The sequence below is a fragment of the Mytilus californianus genome, unplaced genomic scaffold (genome assembly GCF_021869535.1).
Source record: "Mytilus californianus isolate M0D057914Y unplaced genomic scaffold, xbMytCali1.0.p SCAF_6, whole genome shotgun sequence".
Lineage (NCBI taxonomy): Eukaryota > Metazoa > Mollusca > Bivalvia > Mytilida > Mytilidae > Mytilus > Mytilus californianus.
The window spans coordinates 216,517-239,834 of record NW_026262712.1 but is presented as its reverse complement, the minus strand read 5'-3'; the positions used below and the strand labels follow the sequence as shown (position 1 = coordinate 239,834).

The following is a 23,318-nucleotide window of genomic DNA, read 5'->3' as shown; positions in this document are numbered from 1 at the left end:
ATTAACAAACTATTTCGACTGTGTAAGAATTCGTGTCGTCATGAAATGGTCTTATACATCCTGGAATGTTCTGGTTGTCATGACGCTCGCAAACGAAGAATTTAGCATATAACATTGAATTATCATTGTGAATATTTATTTATTGTAAGTTGTTACTTTTTAAAAGTAATTCTTTTTATTGTTTAACCATGCTTACACACACACACCCAAAACATCAGTTTTCTGATATTGCACCTCTAGACGTAACATGTAGGCTAACTAAGTTTGAATGAAGATATCGAAATTACATTATCAACGGTTTATTAGCTGAACAATGCAATATATCATAATAGTTTCAGATATTTATTCTTTTTTATAATAGACGATATCGACGTGTTCAACTTTTAAGAAGTATGATATGGCAAGTCAAATTTGAGGACATTGATTTTGTAACTGCGTTATTACATGGTAGTGTTAGAGTAAGTAGATGTTATTATATGGTAGTGTTAGTGTAAGAAGATGTTATAACATGGAAATGTTAGATTAAGTAGATGTTATCATATGGTATTGTTAGTGTAAGAAGATGTTATAACATGGAAATGTTAGAGTAAGTAGATGTTATTATATGGTAGTGTTAGTGTAAGAAGATGTTATAACATGGAAATGTTAGAGTAAGTAGACGTTATTTCATGGTAGCGTTAGAGAAAGAAGACGTTATTACATTGTAGCGTTTGAGTAAGTAGACGTTATTTCATGATGTCGTTAGAGTGAAAAGATGCTATTATATGGTTGAGGTGTTAGAGCACGTATTACATAATAGCGCTGGAGCTAGTATACATTACAATGAAGTGGTAGAGTAAGTAGACGTATGTCATGGTAGTGTTTGAATAAGTAGACGTTATTACATGGTTATGTTAGAGAAAATAGAATTTATTTCATGGTAGTGTTAGAGTAAGTAGACGTTACTACATGGTAGTGTTAGAGTAAGTAGACGTAATAACATAGAAGTGTTAGAGTAAGTAGAATATTAGCATATCAAACCTCTTACTTGGTGCGATATCTTTTGGTTAAGAGTTGTCCGTCCGCCTTTTTCATTCAGTAAGAGGAGGTATACATTTTAAAGCCACAGTTCGATTTGGAATGACATACTGTATCGACACGTATTTATTCATGAATATTGCATGTTGATCTCTACATGTTTGTTTTTTGTCTTAAGATTTTTATCAACAATTATTAGCAACACGACGGGTGCCACATGTGGAGCAGGATCTGCTTACCCTTCCGGAGCACCTGAGATCACCCCCAGATTTTGGTGGGGTTCGTGTTGCTTAGTCTTTAGTTTTCTATGTTGTGTCATCTGTACTATTATTTGTTTGTTTGTCTTTTTATTTTTGGCCATGGCGTTGTCAGTTTGTTTTCGATCTATGAGTTTGACTGTCCCTCTGGAATCTGGAATAATATATGTTTACTTAAAAATGGATGACGGGTAAACTGTTTGAAGAGTTCAAGGGCGTATCAGGAACAAAGAACATATTGGTATATTTATACTGGATATAAAATTTTGTGATGAAATTGCACAAAATAAAGTATTCTATAACATAAATAAACACATGTATTGGAGATTATCTGTGTCACAGATTACAATGGCTGCGTACCGTTAGTCGTAGCCACAATGTCGTTATGTCTATGAAACCGAATGCGACTCAAAAGATGTATATTTGATAAGAGCAACACCACGGATGGTACAACAATCTTACGAATTTCCTAGTTTTCTCTGTATTATATGAAAAAAGTCATCACATATACCAGATATATCATTTAAGTATGACGACGCGCGTTTCGTCTACGCGTGACAAAATAACTCATATCAAAACGGTTAGAAGACAAAATTCATTTTTTATTTGTACGTTTTTTTGAACATTTTGGAAGTTTTGGTCCTCGGTGCTCTTCGGCTTTGTACTTGTTTTGGCTTTCAAGCTTTTTTCATCTGAGCGTCACTTGATGGTCTTGTGTGGACAAGACGCACGTCTGGCGTATTGAATTTTAAGCCTAGTACCTTTTGTTAGCTATTATTCGTGTGTTTTTTTGTCCTATATGTTCTTCCATTTATTTGTATTGTGGTCCTGTCATGTGATGTTGTCGTTTTGGTGTTGTGTTTGACGTTGCCATTAAAGCGGGAGGTTTGGCATGCCACACAACCAGGTTCAACCCACCATTTTTTTCTTAAAATGTCCTGTACCAAGTCAGGAAAATGGCCATTGTTATATTGTAGTTCGTTTCTGTGTGTGTTAAATTTTAATTTTGTGTTTTTGTTGTGTCGTTGTTCTCCTCTTTTATTTGATGCGTTTCCTTCAGTTTTAGTTTGTAACCCGGATTTGTTTTTATCTCTATCGATTTATGAGTTTCGAACAGCGGTACACTACTGTTGCCTTTATTTTCCACCTTTTTTTTGGTCGGGATGTTGTCAGTATTATTCAATTTAATATTGCTTATAACTTTTGCAAATTGTGTCGTATCAGATCTACTTTTACACAGTAAATTAAGGCAAAAGTAGTTTGTCGATTTTCAAATCTCGTAAATTGGTTGAAAAAACATCATGGTAAAAACAAACACCAATGGACTACAAAAGGAGCGAAACCAATTGCATCGACATGGTAAGCGTCTCCCTATATGTATGCATCCACCGCCAAGCCAATCCACACTCATTCAAAGAGTCGCAATTGGGTATAGGACACAGTTGGTAAACTAACAGATCAGACAACTTTACGGGTATACCTAAGCTGAACTTAACTAATAGCTAAAGATGCAAGACCACAAACATGTAACTAGTGAGTTGAAACACCGACACCTTGTACCGATCAACCAATTTGTGATCGTGACCATACAATTTATGTTGTGTTGTTTTCAGTAATTTCTCTTAAACCTATGTAAAGGTTGATTTTGTGAACTGTAATTACACACAAAATGAGAATGGGCACGTTGTCGTGAAAGTGAGATATTTTAAATGATGATCGAGTATTATATCATCTCATAAAACATCATCAGTATGTCCCGTCAACTCTATGTTTACTATTAACAAACAAAAATTCATAAATATTGTAAATCCTCCTTTTTAATCTTTGTTGATGTTTGTTTTCTTTTGCGATGTAGAATAGTTTTAAGAATTTATCAAGACGGCGGACAAGTTCAAACAAGAAGAAAGCTTCACGTACAAGCAGTGGAAGTGGTGGTGTTGTTATCTCATCAAACAGTTCCCCGCCTCAGTTCCATAAGCCAGACGGCGGTGCAATGTTTGGATCTGTCGCTTATGTTCGTGGTAAGTCATGATTGCAGCTGTCGCTTATGTTCCCGCTAAATCATGTTTGTATCTGTCACTTATGTTCGTCATTTATTAGTGTAGGTAGACCAGGTTGGATATGTATCTTATGTTCGTGATAAAACGTGTTTGAATCGGTCACTTATGTTCGTCATTTATTAGTGTAGCTAGACCAGGTTGGATATGTATCTTATGTCCGTGATTAAACATGTTTGAATCGGTCACTTTGTCGTGGTAGGTTATGTCTGTATCTGTTGCTGATGTTCGTGCACGTTGTGACACGTATAAAGAATAATATTGGTTTAATTGATTTTATGAAAGTTATTCTCCTCTACTAATTTATTGTCCAATTCTAGTCAGATATTAAATTCCGGATACATGTTCTAAATTGATTTCTTTATTTTTCATTTATTCTATAAGAAGAAAGATAGTGATAATTTTGCCTCAGCTCAAAAAATGTATGATTATGACAATTATTACATTTCTGTACAGGTAGTTTGGTCTCTGTAAAACGTGTCAATAAAGGAAATATCACGATGACAAAAGATGTTCTTCATCAACTTAATCAGGTAATTAACATAGTAAATGACACTTTCAATACATAATACAAATCAATATTAACCAATCATACCACTTTAGCAGAGTTTAATGAATCATTTTACTGAATATATTCTTCATAATGAACGTTCAATAGTAAAAGATTAGAGAACCAAACCGATATAAATAAATGATAAGTATGACACCAATCTGACAATATAGTGAGTATCATCCAAACCCTTAAATAAAATGAGCGTTTACACAATAACGTCTGTATTTACATTTGAGCCTAAAGGAAATTGTGTGTTCTTATAATTATTGTATAATTGATCAAGTTTCATTTCTTTTTCTAAATGTTTGTTTGTATAGATAATTACAATTGTAAATATATGTTTAAAACTAAAACAAATGTAAATCAAATACCCTGTAAAATTGAAAACATGATAACAGGTGTTAGGTCTTTGCGAGCATATGCGAAAAGAGTATAAAGTAAACGGCATAATTGGGTACCACTAAATGTTCCTTTTTCTTTGTTAATTAAAAGTTTTAAAAACTATAGATATTCAACATGTATAATTACAGCTAATGGAGTTAAAACAGCAAAATGTCTGTGCATTTGTTGGCGCCTCGTTTGATCCTGGTAGGATACTGTTGTTATGGGAGTATTGTCCAAAAGGCAGTATACAGGCAAGTATAAAGTAAATGTTGTGTAAAACATACATATTTCGACATTCACTTATTTATCGTGTTGTGCTTCAAAGCTTAATATACTGGCTTCGTTAATCGGGACTAAATAAGAAGGACCCAGGAAGGCAATAAGTGCATATTCTACAACATACATTGTGTAAATACTTGTTTTGACATTCAATTCAAATGTGGTGTAAATTATTTTCCTAAACATTGATAAGTTTAACAGTTTGTTATCCATGTTATCCTAAGGACAATAAGAAAGACCAAGTGTATGACATTTCTTTTCTATTCCTTTTAGGATGTCATTTGGAACCAGAATATTAAGTTAGATCAAATGTTCAAGTTTGCATTGAGTCTGGATATAGTGAAGGTAATTATGCATGACTAAAAATGTTAAACATCAAATAAGAATACAACCCATAAACACAAAAGAAAACACTATCAGCGAAAAAGCTCATATACATTTGTTTCAGTCTGTAATTTAAAGAATATAAAACCAGACCAAAGATTTAAAAAAGTTACATAGAAAATTCACTGTCTATTCATTCAAACTGTGTGTTCACTTATAAATGATTTCTATAAGCTTGAGTTCATGAAAGCACCTTTAAAGTACGATGTACCATGACCATTGTCTTTTCAAAAAGCCTCAAGTTGGGTATAATTTTCCCTCTCTTCCCGACGAACATGTTTTTTGTTCCAGACCACATATCATAAAAACTGTTGTTTTTTATATGAACAATGTTTTTTGGACTGCCTATCAAAGAACTTGAATATGAAATCAGTAATTCTGGCAATCCAATGTAACGCCTACATCATTCACGAACGAGGAAATCACAGAAAATCACAATTAGATTCTTCTCTCGTTTGACAATGAGAGGAACTCCTTTATATTGGATATCCAAACTTCACAACTATTATTATAAAAACCAATTTATAGCAGTATTGTCTAGATATTCCACTAAAAGTCTCCTAAAATATTATTACAATTCTTTCTACAATTAAAGATTGCCTAAACAATTATCCCCAACAGTGCCAATCAGATGTTGAGACTAAATTTTTAAAACACCTACCTCTTAGTCTTCAATCAAAATCAGTATTTTTTTGCAATACTACAACTTCCTTTTGCTACATTCAAAAATCGACTTGACCTTCTCATCTAATAGTGAGTATTTCCACAAAAAAGTTAATCCTAGTTATGAATGTTTTGTTGTAGGTCTCCAAAAAATGTATATTGTGTAGAAGCATGCAGATTCCAAACACAAATACACCGAAGTTAATATAATAAAACGATGAACATATTTTCGAGACAGTACGTTGAATTGATAATGTAAAAATGAAGCTTAATTCTTACAAACCTTTACAAATACAAAACAATAAGTTCTTGAGATATATTGATTCTGTTTTGTGGTATGATAGCTTTATGTTGGATATATCCTACCAATAAGATAACCATAAAATCGTATACAGCATAATACTATGGTTATTGTTATTTTACAGGGATTAGATTTCGTCCATAAAAGTTCTGTACAGTACCATGGTAACCTAAAGAGTACTAACTGTGTGGTAGACAGTAGATGGACATGTAAGCTGACAGATTTTGGCGTACCAAGTATAAGATATGTTGACAGGAATATACAGGAGGAACCGCATGATAGTACGATATATTTAATAAATGATGGATCAGAACAATATCATCCACTCCCGTTTAAACTTAAATTTAGAAGCCTGTAATTCAGAGGTTGTGGTTGGTTCATGTCGGTCATATTTGTTTTTTCTCGTAAATTGTATTGTATAAATAAGGTCGTTAGTTTTCTCGTTTGTATTATTTCTCATTTTTCGTGTGGGGGCCTTTTATTGCTGACTATACGGTATGAGTTTTTATTATATTTTAAGGCCGTACTGTAACCTATAATTGCTTTTATCTTCGTCATTTGAACTCTGGTGAATAGTTGTCTCATTGGCAATCATACCACATCTCCTTATTTGTTAAATCATATTTAATTTATCATCGAGTCTAGTTTCCAATGTAGTTAAAATGATCATATTCAATTGATCTTCGGGTGAAGTGTACAGTAAGGTTAAAATATATTGACTTTTATTATATGAGAGATTATTAGATTATTATAAGCAAAGACAAAATTTCTAAGAATTAAAGGTTTTGAAGCTTGTCTTTTATTTTATAACTAGTTAAAATGTTTTTTTTTTTGACTAAATCTATATTCCTTTTTTGTAGAATTACTTTGGACTGCTCCAGAGGTCCTGAGAAATGAAAAGGTTTTGGATAAACAGAAAGCAGATTTATTTTCTCTAGGAATTATACTGAAGGAAGTGTTCACACGTTCTGGACCATACACTGAATTTCCATTTCTGCAGCCATCAGGTACAAAACTTGTGTCAAGTAAATGCAGACTATTTCGTTGATATGTGAACAGGAAACAATGCACCAATTTATATTGTCAACTTTATGAAATATTAACTTTAAACTGTGAATGGTGTATGTTTTCCACAACATCGCTATTTTAACGATAAAGTTTTGAATTAATTCTCCCAAATCGACGATAGATCGTTTTTGAAATTAAGAGACTATCCATTTCTTTTTAATTCATCATCTCGAGTTTGATACCAAGGAACAGCAATATAGTTATTGTGTAATCATTGAAAAGTTTACATGTCCCACAATAGAAAATTACGTAAAAGTTTACATGTTCCACAATAGAACATTACGTAAAAGTTTACATGTTCCACAATAGAACATTACTTAAAGTTTACATATTCCAATAGAACATTACGTAAAAGTTTACATGTTCCACAATAGAACATTACGTAAAAGTTTACATGTTCCACAATAGAACAGTATGTAAAAGTTTACATGTTCCACAATAGAACATTAAGTAAAAAATTACATGTTCCACAATAGAACATTAGGGAAAAGTTTACATATTCCAATAGAACATTATGTAAAAGTTTACATGTTCAACAATAGAACATTACGTAAAAGTTTACATGTTCCACAATAGAACATTACGTAAAAATACGCTTTTAATATTTTTGAATGTGAAATGTTTCGTATGTCCTTCTCAAATTTGGATACTTTTTTCATCTCAATGTCTTTCAGATATCATAGAAAAAGTCCGTGAAGTTCCCGAGGGTCCTGTTTTCAGGCCTTTGATAACAGTTGATTTTCGCAAACAGAATCCAGATTTGTTTGGTGTAATTGACGAATTATGGAACGACGATCCATTGCACAGACCCTCTGCCTCTAGAGCATATAAAGTTTTACATCGAATTAATCCGTCCAAGTAAGATATGTTTACTTCTGCCTTAAGAGCATATAAAGTTTAACATCGAATTAACCCATCCAAGTAAGATATGTTTACTTCTGCCTTAAGAGCATATAAAATTTTACATAGAATTAACCCATCCAAGTAAGATATGTTTACTTCTGTCTCTAGAGCATATACAGTTTTACATCGAATTAATCCGTACAAGTAAGATATGTTTACTTCTGCCTTAAGAGCATATAAAGTTTTACATCTAATTAACCCATCCAAGTGAGATATGTTTACTTCTGCCTCTAGAGCGTATACAGTTTTACATCGAATTAATCCGTACAAGTAAGATATGTTTACTTCTGCCTCTAGAGCATATACAGTTTTACATCGAATTAATCCGTACAAGTAAGATATGTTTACTTCTGCCTCTAGAGCATATACAGTTTTACATCGAATTAATCCGTACAAGTAAGATATGTTTACTTCTGCCTTAAGAGCATATAAAGTTTTACATCGAATTAATCCGTACAAGTAAGATATGTTTACTTCTGCCTCTAGAGCATATACAGTTTTACATCGAATTAATCCGTACAAGTAAGATATGTTTACTTCTGCCTCTAGAGCATATACAGTTTTACATCGAATTAATCCGTACAAGTAAGATATGTTTACTTCTGCCTCTAGCGCATATAAAGTTTTACATCGAATTAACCCATCCAAGTAAGATATGTTTACTTCTGCCTTAAGAGCATATAAAGTTTTACATCTCATTAACCCGTCCAAGTAAGATATGTTCACTTCTGCCTCTAGCGCATATAAAGTTTTACATCGAATTAACCCGTCCAAGTAAGATATGGTTACTTCTGCCTCTAGAGCATACAAAGTTTTACATCGAATTAACCCGTCCAAGTAAGATATGGTTACTTCTGCCTCTAGAGCATACAAAGTTTTACATCGAATTAACCCGTCCAAGTAAGATATGGTTACTTCTGCCTCTACAGCATACAAAGTTTAACATCGAATTAACCCATCCAAGTAAGATATGTTTACTTCTGCCTCTAGAGCATATACAGTTTACATCGAATTAATCCGTACAAGTAAGATATGTTTACTTCTGCCTCTAGAGCATATACAGTTTTACATCGAATTAATCCATACAAGTAAGATATGGTTACTTCTGCCTCTAGAGCATACAAAGTTTTACATCGAATTAACCCGTCCAAGTAAGATATGTTCACTTCTGCCTCTAGCGCATACAAAGTTTTACATCTCATTAACCCGTCCAAGTAAGATATGTTCACTTCTGCCTCTAGCACATATAAAGTTTTACATCGAATTAACCCATCCAAGTAAGATATGGTTACTTCTGCCTCTAGAGCATACAAAGTTTTACATCGAATTAACCCGTCCAAGTAAGATATGTTTACTTCTGCCTTAAGAGCATTTAAAGTTTTAAATCGAATTAACCCATCCAAGTAAGATATGTTTACTTCTGCCTTAAGAGCATTTAAAGTTTTACATCGAATTTATCCGTGCAATTAAGAATATATATACTTACATCATACTTCTAAATATTCAATCCATCGTAAAATTATGTAAAATACAAACAAACTTCTTAAATTGATTGTGAAAATCCGTATTTTACTACATATTCTATACTAGAATTTTTTTTTTAAATGTTTTAAGTCTCAATGTGTGGATTAATTGAGTCGATGAGTTACTATATGATAAAAAAAACATATATTAATATCTTTTATTAATACCTTAGATAAAAAAATGTCATAAAAAAACCCGAATACCTGACTGCACAATTACGTTATTTTCGTGTTATAGTTACAGAAATGTTGAAAAATAAATCATATTTGATAGAATACGAAACGATGAAGGCCGGCACACCATTTTTCACTTTGACATATATGTGAACCGAACAAAAAGGCATAGACTAAAGCTTCGACAATACAAACAGTTTTGAGAATTGAATACGAGAAAAACAAAATTTACTCTTTAACAAAATAACATAAGTTTTCTAGGCCAAAGCTACTAGTATTTTGAGTGATTCAAAAGATCGAGTATTAGAAAAAAATGATATGATTATCGCATCTTCAAGCATAAATCCTTATAAGTCGTTACCACAATCTTGTGCTCTTTTTCTCGAATGAGATATCACCGGTTAGACTTATCACCGAGTCTGTACTTACATGAACAACACTACCTCTTTTTCTCGAATGTGATATCACCGAATATACTTATCATCGAGTCTGTACTTACATGAACAACAATACGGGTGCCACATGTCAAGCAGGACCTGCTTACCAGTAGGGCACATGATATCACCCTAGGTGTTTGGTATGGTTCGTGTTGCTCAGTGTTTTGGTTTTCTATGTTGTGTGTTGTATACTGTTTTTTTGTTTTCTTGCCATGGCGTTGTCAGTTTGTTTTCGACTTCTGAGTTTGAATATCCCTCTGGTATCTTCTGCCTCTCTATTATAATTTTACATTGCTTTATAAGCTTTTTACTTTGCGTTAAGTTAATTATATTTTCCTTTTTCAGAAATTTAACGATGATCGACAATATGATTGCTATCTTAGAAAAATATGCTAACCATTTAGAGGACCTTGTAGCAGAGCGGACGAGTGAGCTAGATGCTGAAAAGAAAAAAACTGAAAATCTTTTGTATAGAATGTTACCAAGGTTAAAATCTTTTAGAATTTTTTGTGAAAGGAGAATAAAACATTGGAGATGTGGTGGGATTGTAAATGAGACAACTATCAACAAAAGCCCGAACGAAAATGATGTACATAATAATAGGTTACCCGTAAGGTCTACAGCAATGAGTAAAACACACATAATAATAGGTTACCCGTAAGGTCTACAGCAATGAGTAAAACACACATAATAATAGGTTACCCGTAAGGTCTACAGCAAAGAGTAAAACACACATAATAATAGGTTACCCGTAAGGTCTACAGCAATGAGTAAAACACACATAATAATAGGTTACCCGTAAGGTCTACAGCAATGAGTAAAACACACATAATAATAGGTTACCCGTAAGGTCTACAGCAAAGAGTAAAACACACATAATAATAGGTTACCCGTAAGGTCTACAGCAATGAGTAAAACACACATACTAATAGGTTACCCGTAAGGTCTACAGCAATGAGTAAAACACACATAATAATAGGTTACCCGTAAGGTCTACAGCAAAGAGTAAAACACACATAATTATAGGTTACCCGTAAGGTCTACAGCAAAGAGTAAAACACACATAATAATAGGTTACCCGTAAGGTCTACAGCAATGAGTAAAACACACATACTAATAGGTTACCCGTAAGGTCTACAGCAATGAGTAAAACACACATAATAATAGGTTACCCGTAAGGTCTACAGCAAAGAGTAAAACACACATAATAATAGGTTACCCGTAAGGTCTACAGCAAAGAGTAAAACACACATAATTATAGGTTACCCGTAAGGTCTACAGCAAAGAGTAAAACACACATAATTATAGGTTACCCGTAAGGTCTTCAGCAATGAGTAAATACGTAAGTTATACAAGGTTTGGGGTTGACAAAATGGGAAACAATTCGAAAGGAAAAACAAAAGGGGTATAATTACACAATGATGTCATAAACATGTTGAAACAAATGTATTTGACCTAAAATGGGAACTTTTTGAAAAAAAATTAGACAATTAGTAGCAACATGTGTTTTCAGTAAAGCAATAGGTCATATCTAAATATTAATGACAAGATCTAAACAAAACAAAATTTTGTTGCAGTTTTGCACTTCTACCATGTTTACATTTCATTCAAATTTTAAGCCTTTAAGCAAATCTATAAGATACAATTAAAAAATGTAATATTTGGCACTTATTTTGATGTCTTTTATAATCAATTTAATATCTGACAACCATCGGTAGACTTAATAACCACAACATATGTAGATTAAAGCTATTAGCTATAGGAAAAGTCTCGTACTTGAGGTTCCCATTTATATTTGTAGTCTCATATCTTTACAGGTCAGTGGCAGAGGATTTAAAGGCAGGTAAACAAGTAAAAGCTGAACAATTTGACGAAGCGACAATCTATTTCTCTGATATCGTTGGCTTTACAACTATTTGTGCAAGCAGTACACCTATTGAGGTAATATGAAGTCTTTGTAGAAGTCTTTGGCAAATGATACTAAAGGGACATTCAAACCCTATATACTCTTCAAATAAAAATAACACTTTTTTTTGTGTGTGTCCGACGAGCTTTTCTCGATTTACCTTTATTAAGAAAACTCGAACCTTAACACTTAAAAGCCTATAACTTGTTCTTATAGTGATTAAGAGTATAACACAATATTGACTGCTGTACCCTTTTTTTTTACGTTTGTACATATTATGTCTGTTTGTTTTGCTCACACATTGTTGTCAATATGATGGAATTATATGCGACTGTCATACAAGTGAGAGGTTTAGCTAGCTATAAAACTAGGTTTAATCCACCATTTTCTACATAAGGAAATATCTGTACCAAGTCAGGAATATGGCAATTGTTCTTCATTCGTTTGATGTGTTTAAACTTTTGATTTTACCATTTTATAAAGGACTTTCCGTTTTTAATTTCCCTTGGAGTTCGGCATTTTTGTTATTTTACCTTTTGAACCTTTTCAAGTAATGAAAAGTGAAAAGAAGTTGTTTTTCATAGCTTGACTGTAATCAATGAATTCACTTGTTAATGTATTCCGATCAATGGATTATTTGGTAATGTCACAAAGGGTATAGCTATTGAGTATGAATAAAATGATTACTTGTCAATGTTACAGTTACAGAACGACATAACAAAAGCCGATAGGACACGATAGGTCTTCAACAATAGACACCGCGATAGGACACGATAGATCTTCAACAATAGACACCGCGATAGGACACGGTAGGTCTTCAACAATAGACACCGCGATAGGACACGATAGGTCACGATAGGACACGATAGGACACGATAGGTTACGATAGGACACGATAGGTCACGATAGGTCTTCAACAATAGACACATGTCTGTAAAATATAGTAAGCTCTTAATCACCAGAAATCTGGAAAAATTATACTAAAATTAACAAAGACTATCAATAACGAATCCTCTAAATGACATTAAAATAAATAAATAACAAACGAGAGTCATTGACGAACTTTTTCACCAGACGACCAAAGGGTAAAAAAGAGCTAACAAATTCAGCTCTGGAGTAGCAGGTGACTTTATAATAACATAAAACTCGAGCAAAATAATACTGAAAATATCAACGAATGCTCCCAGTTTCTTACAGCAAGCTCAAAGATGCTTCACTTGTTGCTGATGTTGTGGATCCGACATTCTAAGGATCATTTTTGACGGGTTTTTGCAAGGAATGAATCAGTCTGCTTTATATATTTCAGGTTGTAAATTTGTTAAACAGTCTATATACCTTATTTGATGACATCATCACACGTTATGACGTATACAAGGTAAACATAACACATTATTTGATGACTGGCATATACAAGGTAACAATAACACGTTATTTGATGACATCATCACACGTTATGACGTATACAAGGTAAACATAACACATTATTTGATGACTGACATATACAAGGTAACAATAACACGTTATTTGATGACATTATCACACGTTATGACGTGTAAAAGGTAACAATAACACATTATTTGATGACATCATCACACATCATGACTTATACAAGGTAACAATAACACCTTAATATACATATAAACGTTAACATGGCAATCATAATACACTATCACATAGTATGTCGAGAAGAGACATAAGTTATACGTAACGTGAGAATTTAACACTCCATATGGTTAAGCAATTTGAACGTTTTCGGTTTACCAAACAATGTCATTTTAATTCAATTTAAACCAACCACCGAACTATGGCTATATATTGTAATATTTTAACTCGTTGGGCAATAGTGAAAACCAAAGAAAGGACTTTTTATTTATCTTATTCAAAATTATTGAGTTATGCATATAGATTCAATAACTCATATATGATATCAATATTATTAACATCAAAATCGTCCAAATAGCAACAACAGCACATTTAATTTTTTTAGGTTGAAACTATTGGAGATGCATACATGTTGGCAAGTGGATTACCAAAACGGAATGGTTCTCGTCATATGCGGGAAATTGCTGACTGTGCTCTTAATATACTGGAATCTATAACAACATTTTATATACCTCACCAACAGAATCAAACAGTTAGAATACGTATAGGTAAGTCTTTCTTTATGTCACCACCAGAATCAAACAGTTACAATACGTATAGGTAAGTTGGCATTTATGTCACTACTAGAATCAAACAGTTACAATACGTATAGGTAAATCTTTCTTTATGTCACCACCAGAATCAAATAGTTACAAAACGTATAGCTAAGTCTCTCTTTATGTCACCACCAGAAAAAAACAGTTACAATACGTATAGGTAAGTCTCTTCTTACTTCACTCCACCAGATTCTATTAGTTACAATACGTATAGGTAAATATTTCTTTATGTCACCACCAGAATCAAAACGTTACAATGCGTATAGGTAAGTCTTTCTTTATGTCACTACCAGAATCAAACAGTTACAATGCGTATAGGTAAGTATTTCTTTATGTCACCACCAGAATCAAATTGTTACAATACGTAAAGGTAAGTATTTCTTTATGTCACCACCAAAATCAAACAGTTACAATACGTATAGGTACGTCTTTCTTTATGTCACTACCAGAATCAAATAATTACAATAGGTATAGGTAAGTCTTTCTTTATGTCACCAACAGAATCAAATAATTACAATACGTAAAGGTTAGTCTTTCTTTATGTCACTTCCAGAATCAAACAGTTAGAGTATGTATAGGTAAGTCGGTCTTTATGTCACCACCAGAACCAAATAGTTACAATACGTATAGTTAAGTCTTGCTTTATGTCACCACCAGAATCAAACAGTTACAATACGTAAAGCTAAGTCTTGCTTTATGTCACTACTAGAATCAAACAGTTACAATACGTATAGGTAAATCTTTCTTTATGTCACCACCAGAATCAAATAGTTACAAAACGTATAGCTAAGTCTCTCTTTATGTCACCACCAGAAATAAACAGTTACAATACGTATAGGTAAGTCTCTCTTTACTTCACTCCACCAGATTTTATTAGTTACAATACGTATAGGTAAGTCTTTCTTTATGTAACCACCAGAAATAAACAATTACAATACGTGTAGGTAAGTCTCTTTTTACTTCATTCTACCATATTCTAATAGTTACAATACGTATAATTAAGTCTTTCTTTATGTCACCACCAGAATCAAATAGTTACAATACGTATAATTAAGTCTTTCTTTATGTCACCACCAGAATCAAATAGTTACAATACGTATAGGTAAGTTTTTCTTTATGTCACCACCAGAATCAAATAGTTACAATTCGTATAGGTAAGTTTTTCTTTATGTCACCACCAGAATCAAATAGTTACAATACGTATAGGTAAGTCTTTCTTTATGTCACTACCAGAATCGAACAGGTATAATACGTTTAGGTAAGTTTAGCACAAAGTCATCAACAGAATCAAACAGAATACGTATAGGTAAGTTCCCCTCTAGGTCAATTATAGTATAAAAGAGATAGAATACGTATAGTTAAGTTCCTCGCTAGGTCAATTATGGTTAAAAAGAGATAGAATACGTATAAGTAAGTTCCTTGCTAGGTCAATTATAGTAAAGGAGATAGAATACGTATAGGTAAGTTCCTTACTAGGTCAATTATAGTAAAGGAGGTAGAATACGTATAGGTAAGTTCCTCGCTACTTCAATTATAGTAAAAAGGGAGATAGAATACGTATAGGTAATTTCCTTGCTAGGTCAATTATAGTAAAGGAGATAGAATACGTATAGGTAAGTTCCTTGCTAGGTCAATTATAGTAAAGGAGGTAGAATACGTATAGGTAAGTTCCTCGCTAGATCAAATATAGTAAAAAAGAGATAGAATACGTATAGGTAAGTTCCTCGCTAGGTCAATTATAGTAAGGGAGGTAGAATACGTATAGGTAAGTTCCTCGCTAGATCAAATATAGTAAAAAAGAGATAGAATACGTATAGGTAAGTTCCTTGCTAGGTCAATTATAGTAAAAAAGTGATAGAATATGTATAGATAAGTTCATCGCTAGGTCAATTATAGTAACATAGAGATAGAATACGTATAGGTAAGTTCCTTGCTGGGTCAATTATAGCAAAGGAGATAGAATACGTATGGTAAGTTCCTCGCTAGGTCAATTATAGTAAAAAGGGAGATAGAATGCGTATAGGTAATTTCCTTGCTAGGTCAATTATAGTAACATAGAGATAGAATACGTATAGGTAAGTTCCTTGCTGGGTCAATTATAGTAAAGGAGATAGAATACGTATAGGTAAGTTCCTCGCTACTTCAATTATAGTAAAAAGGGAGATGGAATACGTATAGGTAATTTCCTTGCTAGGTCAATTATAGTAAAGGAGATAGAATACGTATAGGTAAGTTCCTTGCTATGTCAATTATAGTAAAGGAGATAGAATACGTATAGGTAAGTTCCTCGCTAGTTCAATTATAGTAAAAAAGAGATAGAATACGTATAGGTAAGTTCCTCGCTAGGTCAATTATAGTAATGGAGATAGAATACGTATAGGTAAGTTCCTCAATAAGTCATCATTAAAATGACAGAGAGAACATGTATAGGTGAGTCACTAACATGACTATCAACAGAATCAAACAGAACATGTATAGGTGAGTCACTAACATGACTATCAACAGAATTAAACAGAACATGTATAGGTGAGTCACTAACTTGACTATCAACAGAATATAACAGAACATGTATAGGTGAGTCACTAATATGACTATCAACAGAATCAAACAGAACATGTATAAGTGAGTCACTAACATGACTATCAACAGAATTAAACAGAACATGTATAGGTGATTCACTAACATGACTATCAACAGAATCAAACAGAACATGTATAGGTGAGTCACTAACATGACTATCAACAGAATTAAACAGAACATGTATAGGTGAGTCACTAACATGACTATCAACAGAATCAAACAGAACATGTATAGGTGAGTCACTAACATGACTGTCAACAGAATTAAACAGAACATGTATAGGTGAGTCACTAACTTGACTATCAACAGAATCAAACAGAACATGAATAGGTGAGTCACTAACATGACTATCAACAGAATCAAACAGAACATGTATAGGTGAGTCACTAACATGACTATCAACAGAATTAAACAGAACATGTATAGGTGAGTCACTAACATGACTATCAACAGAATTTAACAGAACATGTATAGGTGAGTCACTAACATGACTATCAACAGAATCAAACAGAACATGTATAGGTGAGTCACTAACTTGACTATCAACAGAATTTAACAGAACATGTATAGGTGAGTCACTAACATGCCTATCAACAGAATCAAACAGAACATGTATAGGTGAGTCACTAACATGACTATCAACAGAATCAAACAGAACATGTATAGGTGAGTCACTAACATGACTATCAACAGAATCAAACAGAACATGTATAGGTGAGTCACTAACTTGCCTATCAACAGAACCAAACAGAACATGTATAGGTGAGTCACTAACTTGACTATCAACAGAACCAAACAGAACATGTATAGGTGAGTCACTAACTTGACTATCAACAGAATCAAACAGAACATGTATAGGTGAGTCACTAACTTGACTATCAACAGAATCAAACAGAACATGTATAGGTGAGTCACTAACATGACTATCAACAGAAATAAACAGAACATGTATAGGTGAGTCACTAATTTGACTATCAACAGAATTAAACAGAACATGTATAGGTGAGTCACTAACATGACTATCAACAGAATTAAACAGAACATGTATAGGTGAGTCACTAACTTGACAATCAACAGAAGCAAATAATTAAAATACGTAAAGGTAAGTTCCCCATACAGGTGGAGGAGCGTTTTTATTACAGGTGAAATATTTGGATTCTTAAGTGACCAAATTCTTTTCTCGGGAGTATTTTATACCCAAGTTTACCAGACAGTACTGTGGATTCATTATTATTCGTGAGATACCAGTTTTCGTGGGTTTCGTGGGTAGAGTTGAACCACGAATTCAAATGTTCAAAGAAGTGCAGATTTTCTATAGGCTATGTACATGTATGCAAAGATTGGCAAAACTACGATATCAAATATCTGCGCAAATGCAAGTTTTCCTCCATCCACGAAAATTGATACCCACGAAAATAAATGAATCCACTGTAAACAGCACTAGATTTTTGTTTATATTGAATCACATGACCATCTGCATTCTTTGGAGGTCATTTCGATAGTTAATTAGATAGCGTCTAAGTCTAGAATAGTTAATTAGGTGGCGTCTAAGTCTTGAATAGTTAATAAGTTGGCGTAATAGTCTAGAATAAACACAAAATTATAACCATTCCATGCATTACTTATTGTTTCGTTTTGTCTTATTGTAATTTGGATATAGATAAGTTTGAGAATTAAAGTGCACTCGGTGAACTTGAACTTGACAGTTATGCCCCTTTAACGTTCTACACCTTGTTCTTAGTATTGCTTCACCTACTGATATTACGACATATCTACAATATGGAGCTTTTTCTTAACGTCCCTCGTCATATCTTACACTTACTGTAAATTCAGAAATTATTGCGTGCAGTTATTATTGCGATTTTGTCATTTTTGATTAAATGCGATTTTAATTTTTACGATTTTGGGGAAAATCCTGTTTAATTCATACAAAATATTTCAAAATGCGAGTTAAAATTATTGCGTTTACAACTCTGTCGCATTTTTCGCAATAATTTCTGAAATACAGTATATCAAATATTCCATGTAGTTCCAACATTTAAAATGAAAAGTAATCTGTTTATTCTTTAGATAACGGGTTTAAGGTACGTTTAAGATTGATTTCCATTGGGTTTAAGGTACGTTTAAGATTGATTTCCATTGGGTTTAAGGTACGTTTAAGATTGATTTCCATTGGGTTTAAGGTACGTTTAAGATTGATTTCCATTAGGTTTAAGGTACGTTTAAGATTGATTTCCATTGGGTTTAAGGTACGTTTAAGATTGATTTCCATTGGGTTTAAGGTACGTTTAAGATTGATTTCCATTTTAGGAATCCACTCAGGGTCTGTAGTAGCAGGGGTTGTTGGCATGGCGATGCCACGGTATTGTTTGTTTGGAGATACTGTAAATACAGCTTCAAGGATGGAGTCAACTGGCTTACGTAAGTTTAATGAAAGGTTACTTAATATATAGCAATAAAGGCGACAACTAAAGCAAGGAAAAAAAACAACAAAGAAAAAGCGAGAGCTGAGGGCCTAAAAACCGCAATGCAATGTGCAAATATTCGCCATAACATCATCATTGCATGTGTGTTATGGCTGTGAGGTCACCTCTTAACATATGCACAAATTCATCTTCAGGCTTGAAACTCTATACGTATGGGCCGTTTTCACCTTTTATGGATTATAGTATCCAATCATCGCGCATGAATATATCACTGGAAAACGGACACAATATTTACATAATTATCAAAAGTAATTCTTACAAAATGGTATATTGAAGTGTTAACCAAGGGAAGAACTTTTGACTGACCAATTACATTTGAGTATTTGTAGATATTGAAATCATATAAACATTTTATTCATATGAATGTTTTTCTCATGGCATGTATTTTTCAGAGGACCGTGTACTCTCATATGATTTTATAGGGACGGCATACTGACCTTTATAGAAGTGCAAATGTTTATTCATATGTTTTGGTATCTAATGGATTGGTTGATTTCATTGACAATAAATCAACATTTCAAACCACATCTCTTCATTTGTCGATATCCTTAATCATAGATTACATGTTTGTAAGATTGTGAATGACATACTAAGCTTACTTTTCATCATGTAAACAGTATTGACCATAACAAGAAATGAAACTCAAAATTGGCACAACCTTTAAACAGACTTATTTGGAAAGGATATAGTTACGATACTGTTGTCAAGTCATTAAGGATTGCATATTTTGGTATTAATATTGATTCACTCATAGGGTCTTTGCATCGGAAATAAACACATTTATTCTATAACCAGTTGTTGGCATGATTCGGGTTATGTTCTTCTCATATATTTTATGATGGTATGATACTTAACCCCTAACGGGAGAGATTGTACTTGATTTTCATATGATGAAGACATAATCTCTCAATCAGTTTAATTGAGGTCTGGAGCTGACATGTCAGTAACTGCTAGTAGTCCTTTGTTCATTTATGTATCATTGTCATTTTGCTTAGTTTCTTTTGTTACCTATTTTGACATCGGACTCAGACTTCTTTTAAACTGAATTTTACTGTGCGTATTACTATATGTTTCTTTATTCTACATTGGCTAGAGGTATAGGGGGAGGGTTGAGATCTCACAAAACATGTTTAACCCCGTCGCAATTTTGCGCCTGTCCCAAGTCAGGAGCCTCTGGCCTTTGTTAGTCAAGTATGTTTTTTAATTTTAGTTCATTTATATGTTTTGGAATTTAGTGTGACGTCCATTTTCACTGAACTAGCACACAATTTTAGTTAGGGGCCAGGTGAGGACCACCTTCGGGTGCGGGATTTTCTCGCTGCATTGAAGACCCATTGGTGGCATTCGGCTGTTGTCTGCTCTTTGGTCGGGTTGTTGTCTCTTTGACATATTCCACATTTCCATTCTCAATTTTACAAAAATCAATTATAATTTTTTTTATCTCAAAGTGTGCTACTGTGTCGGTACCTCTGCTGGTGGACTGTAAGTGTCCGAGGGCATCACCAGTACAATAACCATTACTTTTGTACTGTAAGTGACCAAGGGCATCACCAGTACAATGACCATTACTTTTGTACCGTAAGTGACCGAGGGCATCACCAGTACAATAGCCATTACTTTTGTACTGTAAGTGACCAAGGGCATCATCAGTACAATAGCAATTACTTTTGTACTGTAAGTGACCGAGGGCATCACCAGTACAATAGCCATTACTTTTGTACTGTAAGTGACCGAGGGCATCACCAGTACAATAGCCATTACTTTTGTACTGTAAGTGACCGAGGGCATCACCAGTACAATAGCCATTACTTTTGTACTGTAAGTCACTGAGGGCATCACCAGTACAATAGCCATTACTTTTGTACTGTAAGTCACTGAGGGCATCACCAGTGTAATAGCCATTACTTTTGTACTGTAAGTCACTGAGGGCATCACCAGTGTAATAGCCATTACTTTCGTACTGTAAGTCACTGAGGGCATCACCAGTACAATAGCCATTACTTTTGTACTGTATGTCACTGAGGGCATCACCAGTACAATAGCCATTACTTTTGTACTGTAAGTCACTGAGGGCATCACCAGTACAATAGCCATTACTTTTGTACTGTATGTCACTGAGGGCATCACCAGTACAATAGCCATTACTTTTGTACTGTAAGTGACCGAGGGCATCACCAGTACAATAGCCATTACTTCTGAACTGGCTTGAAAATACGGATATCGTTTGATTGAAATTTGCTGTTATATATTTTTGGAAGTAATTTAAAATCAAGGAATATATTTATCTCGTGCAAAACTCTGATTCCTTGTCCTGATTTTGCTATACTTTTTGGTGCTTATGTATGTATCAGCTCTTCAACGTTTATATCATAATTTAGATTTTTTAATATTTTGGCCTTGACCTTCACTGTAGAGGCATTAAATGTCAAAATATGCATCTAATAAAGAAACATTGGTACCGATTATATTTTTGGAGATTTATGTATAAATACAATGTATATATTTTTAAATTGCATTAGTTTTACTCGGTCCTTTATCTAATTTTTTCACTTCTGTTGTAGCTATGAAAATTCACTTGAGTACAGTGGCAGCAGAAAACCTCCAACAGTACGACAATTATAAGCTTAAGTGTCGAGGTGAAATCAGTGTCAAAGGAAAGGGATTAATGAAAACATTCTTTCTTTGTGGCAAATATGACGGTAACCAATCTTTACAATCAATTAATGAGGACAGGAAAACAATTGTAACTTCAACTTCCGGTAATGAACTAAGTCGATCTTCACCAACCAGACATGTGTCTACAGCATCGAATGCGTTGGAAAGTCGAGTTGGCATTGGACATTATGGTGACATTCCTGACATTATCCACAAATGTAAGTCAAGACCTTCCCTACAGTCTATTCTATCTATAGAAGCATCAAACTTCAACCCAGTTCGACGATCATCATCAACAGAAGCTCCGTCGATACGAAAAATCAGTGTGCATTCAGAAATTGCAGAAAATGGAAATCCGATGGATTGCTCATCGGAAAGAACCAATTCATTAGAGTCAGGATATTTTCCAGCGGACTCATCTTGTTCGTCAGTAGAAAGGACAAGTCCTGGAGTGCATCGAACAAATTCATTTGAAAATAAAGATAGAACCCTCGAGGCTAATATTACGGAATGTAAAAAGCAAGGTCGTCGAAAAGACAATTTATTTTCACAAAAATATTTTCCTCCAACACTTTCAACTTTTGATGAAAAAGGACAATCAATCATTAACAGATACTCACTAGAGACATGTTTAGACTCAGAAAAAATGTCATCCGAAATGGAAAAACATTGGAAAAAGCAGCTTGAATTAGACGATAATTCGTTTATGAATCAACTGAAATTAACATGCGACGATCCAACTAGTTGCGCTGTAGACTGTTTAAAAGAATGTGCTAAAATATTAAACGATAAAACAAACGAGAAAGTCATCATTAGCGATGACCTTTTAAGTGACAAAACTATAACACCAGCAGCAATAGATGTTTTGATATCTCAAGATGTAACGCCGGGTCTCGACCTTGATTTACTGCCTGAACCTGAACAAAGGGTGCGACGTCGCTCGAGTAAAACCATTATGACGGAAGTTACCGCGTTATAAAGATGTCTTTTTGTTTCAAATATTAGTGCTTAATTGTAATTTCAGTATATTTAAATTGTGAATCTGTGATATTATTTAATAAAACGACATTTCTCTTATTGGTTTAGACAAAAAATCAATGCAAATCGATAGAAAATTTGTATTTCATTATTTCGTTGAACAGCTTAAAAAGAAATCCACGAAAATTTGTTTCCAACTAGTTTTAATGATTCCTCCGTAAATAGCGGAACTTACATCATTCGTGTTGAATACAGTGGACAGTGATGGTTGAATGGCTTTTTTAACATTTAGTTGCAAGTTGAATTCATATTTAGGACGATAAAATGATAAAGGGATATTAATCAAAACCCTTCTTTGTACTAGACCGACATACTGAGTCGGAATTTAACAAGCTAGTTCACAAGTAGACACAGGTTTCTAATATACCGAAAGAATTGTTCTTATGTTAATATCATAAGATGAGGAATATGGCATCAGGACAAATGTTGGCATCCTCTCTACAAATAGAAAATCA

The 23,318-nt window shown here is 33.5% G+C and overlaps 1 protein-coding gene and 2 long non-coding RNA genes across 6 annotated transcripts in view; all 3 read left to right on the top strand.

The window, feature by feature from the left end:
• Positions 1 to 23,226, top strand: part of LOC127705116 (atrial natriuretic peptide receptor 1-like) — a 60,696-nt gene extending 37,470 nt beyond the window's left edge. The window contains exons 12-25 of the mRNA XM_052209374.1: positions 362 to 458; positions 3,130 to 3,295; positions 3,788 to 3,864; positions 4,415 to 4,519; positions 4,821 to 4,892; positions 6,020 to 6,176; positions 6,756 to 6,902; positions 7,638 to 7,821; positions 10,346 to 10,486; positions 11,818 to 11,941; positions 13,213 to 13,281; positions 13,894 to 14,056; positions 18,995 to 19,105; positions 21,732 to 23,226. Of these exons, the coding sequence (XP_052065334.1) occupies positions 362 to 458; positions 3,130 to 3,295; positions 3,788 to 3,864; positions 4,415 to 4,519; positions 4,821 to 4,892; positions 6,020 to 6,176; positions 6,756 to 6,902; positions 7,638 to 7,821; positions 10,346 to 10,486; positions 11,818 to 11,941; positions 13,213 to 13,281; positions 13,894 to 14,056; positions 18,995 to 19,105; positions 21,732 to 22,804 (2,686 nt within the window). The 3' untranslated portion in view covers positions 22,805 to 23,226. The remainder of the gene's footprint in view (positions 1 to 361; positions 459 to 3,129; positions 3,296 to 3,787; positions 3,865 to 4,414; positions 4,520 to 4,820; positions 4,893 to 6,019; positions 6,177 to 6,755; positions 6,903 to 7,637; positions 7,822 to 10,345; positions 10,487 to 11,817; positions 11,942 to 13,212; positions 13,282 to 13,893; positions 14,057 to 18,994; positions 19,106 to 21,731) is intronic.
• Positions 10,599 to 11,231, top strand: LOC127705117 (uncharacterized). Of its 3 annotated transcripts, XR_007983675.1 has the most exons (4): positions 10,599 to 10,709; positions 10,757 to 10,850; positions 10,945 to 10,991; positions 11,133 to 11,231. It is a non-coding gene; the product is annotated as an uncharacterized LOC127705117 (long non-coding RNA). The 3 variants fall into 3 exon arrangements; XR_007983676.1 differs by lacking the exon at positions 10,945 to 10,991; XR_007983677.1 differs by lacking the exon at positions 11,133 to 11,231 and having other exon boundaries at positions 10,945 to 11,011.
• Positions 16,535 to 17,497, top strand: LOC127705118 (uncharacterized). 2 transcript variants are annotated; one of them, XR_007983679.1, is made up of 6 exons: positions 16,535 to 16,582; positions 16,871 to 16,918; positions 17,015 to 17,062; positions 17,159 to 17,206; positions 17,303 to 17,350; positions 17,447 to 17,497. It is a non-coding gene; the product is annotated as an uncharacterized LOC127705118 (long non-coding RNA). The 2 variants fall into 2 exon arrangements; XR_007983678.1 differs by lacking the exon at positions 17,447 to 17,497 and having other exon boundaries at positions 17,303 to 17,401.
• Positions 23,227 to 23,318: the final 92 nt, after the last annotated feature.